The following is a 10,000-nucleotide window of genomic DNA, read 5'->3' on the forward strand; positions in this document are numbered from 1 at the left end:
CGGAAACAGAATGTATCATTTGTTCACGAGAGAAATATTAACAATAATTGTGAGATAAAAACCATTATGCCGCATTCTATATAAGTTTATGAGTTTTATTTTTCCCGTACACTTCCGGTCGGTCGGTCGGTCAATCGAACAGAACAGTCAATTTCCAGAAGGAATGCATCAAACCTGGTGATGAAGAGTCTGTGGTAGCGATCTTCAGCGGCAAATATGTACCAACCATGAGTGACTGGAACGTTCGAAAAGGTCAGCATTGTCCTTATTCATTCCGAAAGACAACGTTTCGACAAACAGTTTGTTTGATGAATGGTTATACTAGAGCAAACAATATATTATAGAGCCGTAAGTATGGCACCCAAAAATGACATTTAAAACGCGCAAATAGAATACTTTTTAACAGTGGGATATGGAATCTCAATAGATTGAACGGTACAGGAAGCAAACGCTTGATGCCACGACAGAAATAAAGCAACCACGAAAGGGGTCCCCTTTTACATCAGGTTTGGTAAGTCTCACACAAGCCAACTACCTACGATTAGCAACGCTCAGGATCATCCATTCTGAAACGAAAACCATTAGTAGACATATTGAAAAAAATGGAAAAACACCAGGGTCGGCACACGACTCTCCGTACCTATGGATTGTCAGATCGCTAGACGCCTGGATCTCACTCATGTCCTGTGGTGTGAGAAAACAAAACTGTCGATCCGGTTTCTTGCTCGCTTCGTTTACCAGCAATTGTGTCATCGTGTGCCGATTCAGTTGGTCGGTGAACACGTCGTACTCGTCCAGGAAAAAGAACGGCGTATCTACGCACGACCAAAGCGCAATCAGGAAGGCAACGGTGGCAAACGAACGTTCACCGCCGGATAGTGATTTCGTCGAGGAAACGGAGTTCTGCACCTTCGCATCACGGGGCACCACCGATAGGGTCAGCTGTTCCGCTTCACGGTTTATCTTCATCGAACCTACGTAGCTGCGCAACTGCATGATGGTCTGTGAACAGGCGAACAACAACATATAGTGGAACACCAATCACACAGCCGATCATAGATGAAACTCACCTTAAACTTGTGCTTCACACGCAATGACATATGCGAGATTAGCTTCTCTAGGTAGGCGAAGCGGTTTTCGCGTGTGTTGTTTAGCAACGACATGATATCTCGAAGCTTCTCTGTATAGTCCACCGCTTCATCCCGTTCGACTAACTTCTGGTCCAGCTTTTGTTTAATTTCCTCGATGTTGTCATTCGTTTGCGTCATTTTCCTGCTCGCCAGAAAAACATTGCATCATTAGCAAGCGAAGGTGGCTAAACAAACTACTAGTGCTTCCGCCTCTAAAGTCACTTACCGTATGCGTTTGTCGGTAGAATGTATCTGTTGCTTTAATCGCTCCACCGTTTCCGTCGTCTCAACGCGACTGCCCCTGGTAAGTGCTTCCGCTCGAGCTTTTTCGACGTCTTCCTCTACGGTACTTCGCGCCGCCATCTGTTCACGTATTGCATCCTCGCAGCGCTGCAGCGATTGCCGTTTCATCTGTTCATTTGTCTGGAGATCCTGACGCTTTTGCTGCTCATCTTCGATGCGCAGCTGAATAGCACGGATCGTATTCTCGATCTCGACCATGGACTTCTTCTTCTCCAGCACTGCTTGCTCTTTGGTTCGAACCTCTGCCTGTATCGCTTCCAGAGAATCACGCTCGGTTTCCAGCTTTTCGCGCAATTTCACCGATTCCGCCTGAAGCTCTTCCAATTCGCGACGCAAGGTCGTTTCTTCGGTTTCCTCCACAAATACGAGCGATGCGAGCTGCTCTATCCGCTGTTCCACCGTATGCAGCTCCTGTTGCAAATCAGTTAGTACTTTCCGCCGATTGTGCAGCTCACGTGTTTGGTTTTGCTGCGCCTCCTGTGCTTCCTCTGCTGAAGCATTCAGCTCTACTAGTTCACGACGCAGCTCCTCACACTGCCGCTCCGTCCGCTGTCTCAGCTCACCCATGCTGACCTGTAGATAACGAGCCGGTTTGAGCTGTATGGCGTAACTGCGGTACCGTGGCTGGGGGTAGAACTCCGAGCACGGTTCCGTCACGATCACTTTGGACAGATTTTCGGGCACATTTTCTACTTCGCTCGTTAACTGAATCGCAATGCTCTGCTGTTCGGTAACGAGGATCGTATCGATCGCTGCGCTATCGATTAACCGATTCATCACGACCGGATCGGCAACCTTGATTAGATTCATGAGCATGTGCGTCCCATCCAACTCCTGCACGCACCCTTGCTGCACATCGTAAAGCTCTTTAGCGAAGCGTCCCGTAAAGATTGTACATTTGAGCAGATCCGGAAACTCGCGTCTCAGCAGCCCATCCAGCGTTTTCCAGTCTTGTTGCGTGGCAACGAAAAACGCAGAAAGGCAGCTGCTACCCAACGCAGTTTCGACGATCGAGACCCACTTGCGGTCACGCACCTCAATGTACTGACCAAGCGGACCTCGTGGCAGCTCGGAAAACTTGCCCTCCCGATGTAGCTGCCGAATGCGAGTATCGAGTGCCGGCATGTTGGGTCCATAGATAGCCAGCTTGTTACGAGGCGCTCGTTTCAGCTGCTCTAGCTGTTCTTCGAGACTCGCAACCTGCGAGCGCTTTGCGATACGCTCATGATGGCGCTGCTCACGAGTATCCTTCAGCTGCATAAGGGCGTTGTGCATTGTCGCCAACTCGCCCTGAACTTTCTCGATATGCTGCGACAACTCCGCCAACCGTTCGTGCAGTCCCGCCTGCTCCCTTTCAGCTTGTTGTCTTTCTTGTTCCACCTGGCTCATACCACTGGAGGGCGAAAGGGAATGGTTATCTTTGTAAACACATCAGAGTTTCTGGAGCCAGCTATAGCTTACCTTTTACTCCGATCACTTAGCTCCTGCTCTATCCCTCGTATCTCTTCCTGCATCCGTACCAGCCGATCCGATATCTTTCCCTTCAATCTCTCGATGCTCGCCTGTTGAGTCAACGCATCTTGCATCGCTTGCCGCAATTTCATGTAATCGGCCTTGAGCGTAGAAAACTCCGTTTTCTTTCCCTCAATATCGACCCGCAACATCTGTACAGTGCGATTGGATTCCTCAACGAGTGTTCCACGATTTGCGATACGATCCTCCTTCTCTCGGATGGATTCACGCAGCCTCTCGATCTCCTGATCGACTTCGGCCAATTTCTGCTCCTGATCGGCGACAGTTCGCCAGGCGAGTAGTGCCTGTAGGTCCTTCAGCATCTCGCCCAACCTTCCCGCGGATGCTAGATTCCTATATTTTTCCTCCAGCACATCCACCTCTTGGCGCAGGTACTTGAGGCCTTTCTCTCGTACCGAAAGTATGTGGTGCAGCTGCTCGGCAATGATCGCACACTGGTTCAGCTTCAGCTTGATCGTATCGATCTGCGTCGCTTTGGCGAAAAACATATATTGTTTCGATTCGTCCGAATCTTTCAACAGAGAACGGGCCAAATCCTGGTTCAATACACAGATCGGATTATCCACCTGTATATTGAACGCCAATAGTATCTTTTGGAGTTCACTGCGGCTCGTCGAAATAGTGTGACCGTTGACGTTTTTCAATTTGTACGATCCACCACCGTTCGCATTTATTGTTCTCTCGCACACGATGCGACTACCGTAGCGCTCCCGTTCGTAGGAATCAAAGTTTGCGTTTTCAAGATGAATCTCTATGACTGCCTGTGATTCGCCGTGCTTAATAAGATCTGAAACCGGACGTGAACAGAGTGAGCCCAGGGTTGTCTGGAACAACGTTGGCTATGGGGTAAGGTCGTTCGATGGCTGTACCGTACCTTTCAAACTGGAGCATCGGTTCGTCTGCATTGCGTTACAACCAAGGCCGATAGTCATCGCCGCAAGAATAGCACTCTTGCCGCTACCATTTTTACCGACCAGCAAATTGGCGCGCTTGTTGAATTCGACCACCATATGCCGGTGGCACATAAAGTTCTTCAGCACCATCCGAAGAACCTTACCGTTCCGTACCTCCTCTGACTCTTCAGTTTGGACCTCATCGATCTGTGAATAAAATTGGAGGTGCCATTTTAGTGGTGCAACCAGATCAAGCTTGTACCGCCAAATCATACCGCGTTTGGATCACGTTCGTCGTTGTTGGCCTCTATACACGTTCGCTTCGCTTGCGACAGGCTCACGTCTTCGCGATGGCTTCTTTTGCGTAATCCACTCATTTCCGCTGGACTAATACAACTGCCACAAGAGCTAAAATACTTCTTAAACAACTAGAAACACAGAATTTGCGCAAAAACTAACGCAAAAAAAGCTGATGCCTTCTCGGAACCGTTTGCTTTGTTTTTTTTTTTGCGGGAACTTTTTGTCATCTCGGCATCTGCCGCATTGATGACTGCGGGTTGAGTACTTCAAAAGGAGCGGCAATTTTGAATTTGCCAAACCGAAAAGTACGGGGCAATTTGTAAAGAATAAAACACGAAAAAATGATTACTACGCTGATAAAGCAATCAAAACCGTTTATTCGCTGTGAAAAGTGCGGTCACATTAATGGTACATCACCAGATTCTCTCCGAACACTCTCTCCTGATTCGAAGGGCGAACTCTCTTGTAATAAATGTTAGAAAAACATTCTGACTGGGTTTTATTTCTTACATGGAAACGTTGATTATTACAACAAGACACCGATACTCATAGAAAAGATGTAATTTGTCCGTTGACCTCTGCACGTTCGAGAAGCTGCATCATAAGTTAGGCGTACTATCGACGCCATTAGCTAGAGACCCTTTCTGAACTGCGCTGGAATTTTAAATATATTTTCATTGAAGAATATCGTGATGTGATGCTCCTGCTTCCACGTTGAACATGCGATACAGCACATTTTCGCATTCATGCTTCTACCGCTGCTCCGTCCCTTCCTGGCACTAACACCATTCATTGCTTCTCCGTGGCACTTGAATTAGCTTACAATCGTTCTGCTCCTTATCTACAAGACAAGGACTTCTTCTCCTCTTCCCCCTCCGCTAGCTGCTCTGGCATCTGCTTCAAGTGGCTCTTTTGCACCTGGTCACTTTAGCTCGATCCATCCTTGCGCTCAGAACCGGCGGGCATGAACTCGATCGAAGCCGAATTAATGCAGTACCGTTTGCGGGTCGGTGGCGGTCCATCCTCGAACACGTGGCCCATGTGGGCGGCGCACTTGGCACACCGTACCTCCGTCCGAACTCGGCCTGGTTGTGTGATTAACAATAGGATATTTCCCCCTTTTAGTTGTTTTGCACCGTGTGTACGCGTGTGTATGTATGTATGTATGAACGTGTGGATTGTGTTGTAGTTGGTTAGGGAAAATCGGATTTTATGGAATGAAAGAAAGTAGGATGATCACCAAATCATGGTGCAGAGGGATTAATGGATCGATTATTTAGTTGGAAGAACCAAATGGATTCCGGAAAATAAGGAATAGAGTTATGGAATGAGGTTTACATCATAATTAAATCGATCGAACGTAATCACAAACGAAACGAATGCGAAACAAAACATGAAATAAACAATAAAGAAAAGAAGAAACACGAGGGATCATTGGATAAACACAAAAAAACATAAAGAAAACATGATAATCAAAAGATGACAATAAGTTTCCAACACACAACAGCACAACAGCGACGACGTATCGAGTTTGTCCCAGCGTCGTCATCAGTGTCCATGTTCAGGTGTCGCAAGATCGAATGATCGTTTCAGAAAGATGATAATTGATGCGCAATAGATGCCAATGAATTCATAATTTTGTGATCGTGAGTGAAATAAATCGAATTTGTTACGAATACGTATGTGAAAGTGTGTTTATGTGTGTGATCGTATAATTGTGAATGATGCGTGGTATTGTGATCCGTGATGTGATGTGAAAGAGCGAAGTGATGAACAATCCGGCAACATTGAACAAAACGAAAGTGTGAACGTGTCGCAAAGGACATTAAGCGTTTCGAATCCGACGAAGTTAGAAAAAGAGAGAGAAAGAGAAACAGAGAAAAGGGAAGAGAGAGAGAATAAACATACTAATTAGAACCATCACCCGAAGTCCCTTCAGGATTGCTCGTGATATATGCAACGACGGCAACATAAGCTGACACACGCTAGGCGAAAACATACTCCAACGAGATAAAAGAAACACTCGGTTGAAACACTCGGAACACTCTATTGCCCTTCATCCAAACCATAAAGCATGTATATAAATACGATAATATACAAACAACAAGTTCAGCAAACAGCGAAAACCAAAGGAAGGACAAGAAAAGAAAACCCTTGGATAGCAATAAACCCAAAAGCAAACCAAACCGAAAGAGCCAATCAAACCTGAAAGCGAATCGAAAAAGTGGCAATAAAAATGAAAGAATGTGAACAAAATCTAACATAAAGCAACCAAAATAAAGCAGAGAAAACCAGATTGATAATCAATTACCGAGCTATGATTCAATAAAACCAATTGAAGTGCCGATTTGGGGTGGGGAGAGCGTGTGAAATGTGATGGACGTTGTGCGATGCGCTTGTGTGATTGATGAAAGCAACCAGATATGAGACGATCACTGAAAAGTAAGAGCTAAAAATGCAAAAGCAAAACAACGAACCAGAAGTTGAAAATGTCAAGAAACCAAAAAACTGTAAATAGTAAATCGATTAGATGGCAAAATTTTATAAACATCACAAGCATAGAGTTAGAGAGGAGAGAGGTAAAAGGGAAAGGACATAGGTAAGGATATGTATTTTGTGTTATCATATAAAATTATGAAATGTAGAATGTAGAAAATATATTCAATAACAAGAACTCATATGCTTTGAAGTTGGTTAAATCTTCAGCAAGTCTCAAATAAACTTCCAACTAACATCCTTCTACTGGTCACCAAAGGCAAATGAAAATTAGGGTTAGTTACAACATACATTAATTCAAATTAGTCAAAGTTACTTCCAAACAATCTCATCCATTACCATTGCAGTACCACACATGCCTAAACATCATCATATCAATGGTGGAGCCACGCCACGTGTTATCCTACATATGTTATTCTAGAACACATGTCCCACTTGCTTGTTAGACTATCGTGACCACAACTAGTGTTACTGATACATTAGTACTCTACCGCAAACGCATAGCGTAGCAGCTCGTATGTAAAACTCAAAACTAGTTCCAATCCTGCGCAAACACTGGCAGAGCATTGGCTTATAGTGGCAAAAAGGCTGGGCTAGAATACCGCGTTGGTTTGCGGTTGCAGTTGCTACAGCTGCTGTTGCTGCCCGTCACACACTTACCGGGAATGCTGGGATCGGTGTGCAATGTCACCTTGCCCTTGTCAAGCACATCATTGAACGCAGGCCAACCGCAACCGGAATCGTACTTCGTTTCAGAGCTGAACAACTCCTGGCTGCACACCACGCAAATGTAGATACCTTTTTCGTAGAATTTGTTGTACTTTCCCGTAAATGGCCGCTCAGTGCCAGCCTCCTGCGTTACGTGGTACTGCAGTGGCGTTAACTTCGCGATCAGCTCTTCCTTTTTCTCCATCGTCAGATCTTGAGGCGGCTGATGGCCGGTGCCGCTACTAGAGGATCTCTCTGCAGAGAAAACATAAAAACGTTAGTCAAGAATTAGTTTCTATCTATGTAGAACAAGCATGTAACAAGGGGTTGGTTTAAGTCCTACATCTACCCCAAAGCTCCTCGGAATGCTTGTATGCGTTTTCACTTCGCTTGTTGCAGCCAACAATGCCTCCAAATGATCATGGCCAATAGCGCACAATCGCCCGACAGACCGATTGGAGCTTGCCAAGTTGCCCGGAACCGAACCGAAGTCGAAGCCGGTCAATGCAATGTATCGCCGGGGAGTTTGATAATGAGCCCCAATGTTCCGTACCAGTGGTTTCGAATCCAAACTAACCGAACAAAGCGTGTTGCTGAGTTGAGTCCCGGAGCATAAAGTTGTACAAAACAAATGCAAAACACGGGTATATGAAGTGAACTAAAACCATCCTTTACAAACCCGTATACGGGAGGTTGTTGAAGATTTTGAGCGACTCATATCGGCCACCTTCATATCTTCGGACAGGTCTTAGTTTGTTACGAAACTTCTCGAACAGGCCGACGCTATCTTATCGCTAGTTCAGTGCCATTCGTCGTCCGATTTATCTTCCCTGAAGTCAGAAAATAACGCGCATCACTATCTGATCCACCCGGAACATCTCCCTCGCTATGTATTTCATCTGCCGCATCGGTCTGCGCATTGTGGCGTGGGAGATTCGGCAATCGGGACGGGATCCAATGATTGGCAGATTGATTAATTTGTTCAAACCACGCACGCCCATTCACGCCCACCCTTTTGCTGCAGCAGCAGAATGCTCCATCGATCGACTGGGGCGCCCGGTCTCGTCATTAATTTCTGTCCCATCCCTAAACGAAGGTGCGCCCTGCCCCTCAAATCGAGGGCGCGGCGATGCATGGATTGGTCCGGATGTAGGTTAAACGGATCGAAGCACGGGGTTCGTGTAGGGACCATTGTTTAGAAGCAGATAGCCTCACGCTGACCGATTGTTCTTATGAGGTAGCATGTCGCAATGACATACCAAACACGATTGATCGTATCTTTGGCATTCGATTGCCTTGTTCGGCCTTCCACCAATGGTTATGTACGACAGCGGTTCGATAACAACTAATGTAGACATTAATATCATCTCGGAAGAGCTGGGTATCGCAAGCGCAGTAATCGTTTTATGGCTTAATAAAAGAAACGAAACTCCCACTGCCTCGTGCATAGCTCTATCAAAACGATTAATTTACTATTCCACTTTTCCTGTGGCTCGATCAAACGAGACGCTGTAAAACACCTCACCGAGCTCGAAAGTAATTGAATCATCAAATCGCTCGATACCCAGAGGAAGAAAGGTAGCAAAGCATCCGATGTTTTTTTATTAATTCCAACCGTTTCAATTCGCACCTGCAATCCGTAGCAGGCAGCGCTTTTTGCACGGTTGAATTGCATTGAAAACGAAATGAATTTCCACCCTCGCCGATGATCGGTCTTCTGTACTGCGAGGATCATACAGCAGAGCCCCACCATGTACTTAACACACTGACCCTGAGCCTGATTGACGTGTTCTTCAATCAAACAGACGACCACCTTATCCTGATGCACCGATTGGCGCCACATCGTAACGATTGCATGCTGCAGTGCGTATTCACGCTGCATTGAACGCCGATCTTTCTTCTCGTTGCATCTTCTCTCGCACACACGTTTTTCGCGGGTTCCCCTAACATCACGCTAGAATGTTGATACTTCTTTCCCCTCTGACGGCGGTAGTAACGTTATTTTTAGCATACCGTGGCGGTCATATTTTCGACACACTTTTCATTTCCAAGCTAATTTTTGAAACCTTGTGCTGATCTGTTTTCGAAGATCGCTGCTTCCACAGTGCACCATAAAGTAGCTATTGATTTTCTCTCGACACTACAGCACTGCACAAGCCTACTACGAACCCCCAAATTCGATTCAATGTCAGGCGTAGTTAGCGCACCGCCAGATCCGCGGTTGAGCGGTTCGGCTAGAAATGGTCACACACCTCTACTAAAAGTTGACAATTATGGTCACGATGACTCCGCGTACGCAACGGGGGTGACGGTGCACAATTAGCACTTTATATGGAGATGAACCTTGCTGGTGATGCTCTGAAACGGTACTAGCGTGTGTGCTGGACGGAACGCGAGACCAATGGAAAATGCGATGGTACTCTGTCCGCTTGTGTCTGATCGGTGGTTGCGCGCGCAGCTGTGGTACTGTGGTTGTGCCCTCCTGAGCCGGCTTGAAAGCGCGCGCGCCTGTTGGCGATCGGTTGCGATTGTGGCGCTCGACTGACCGAACGATTCGATGGTCATCTGGGGCGCACCCTTCGCAGAGCATCGCTGCCCAGACACCTGCTGCTGCTGACACCGCTGATGCCGTAGCGA

The 10,000-nt window shown here is 46.5% G+C and overlaps 3 protein-coding genes across 11 annotated transcripts in view; 1 reads left to right on the forward strand and 2 right to left on the reverse strand.

The window, feature by feature from the left end:
* The window catches only part of LOC125948233 (serine/threonine-protein kinase Pak), a 45,586-nt gene extending 45,513 nt beyond the window's left edge, over positions 1-73 (forward strand). For all 8 annotated transcript variants that reach the window (XM_049674085.1, XM_049674084.1, XM_049674086.1 and 5 more), the window contains exon 9: positions 1-73. This exon is cut by the window's left edge and continues 2,593 nt beyond it. The gene's annotated coding sequence lies outside the window, so the exon portion shown is untranslated.
* LOC125948228 (structural maintenance of chromosomes protein 6-like) lies at positions 68-4,271 on the reverse strand. Its single transcript, XM_049674071.1, has 7 exons — positions 4,135-4,271; positions 3,841-4,066; positions 2,895-3,753; positions 1,357-2,826; positions 1,071-1,272; positions 641-1,002; positions 68-566 (listed from the first exon to the last, which is right to left on the reverse strand). The coding sequence occupies exons 1-7, from the start codon at positions 4,234-4,236 to the stop codon at positions 542-544; spliced, it is 3,246 nt and encodes a 1,081-aa protein (XP_049530028.1). The 5' UTR covers positions 4,237-4,271; the 3' UTR covers positions 68-541.
* Positions 4,272-4,503: 232 nt separating this feature from the next.
* Positions 4,504-10,000, reverse strand: part of LOC125948240 (methionine-R-sulfoxide reductase B1) — a 6,050-nt gene continuing 553 nt past the window's right edge. Inside the window, exons 2-3 of one of the 2 annotated variants that reach the window (XM_049674102.1) lie at positions 7,316-7,618; positions 4,504-5,277 (exon numbers count right to left, since the gene is read on the reverse strand). In XM_049674102.1, the coding sequence (XP_049530059.1) occupies positions 5,087-5,277; positions 7,316-7,618 (494 nt within the window). In that variant the 3' untranslated portion in view covers positions 4,504-5,086. The remainder of the gene's footprint in view (positions 5,278-7,315; positions 7,619-10,000) is intronic. The other variant, XM_049674103.1, reaches the window with a different exon arrangement.

The sequence above is a fragment of the Anopheles darlingi genome, chromosome 2 (genome assembly GCF_943734745.1).
Source record: "Anopheles darlingi chromosome 2, idAnoDarlMG_H_01, whole genome shotgun sequence".
Lineage (NCBI taxonomy): Eukaryota > Metazoa > Arthropoda > Insecta > Diptera > Culicidae > Anopheles > Anopheles darlingi.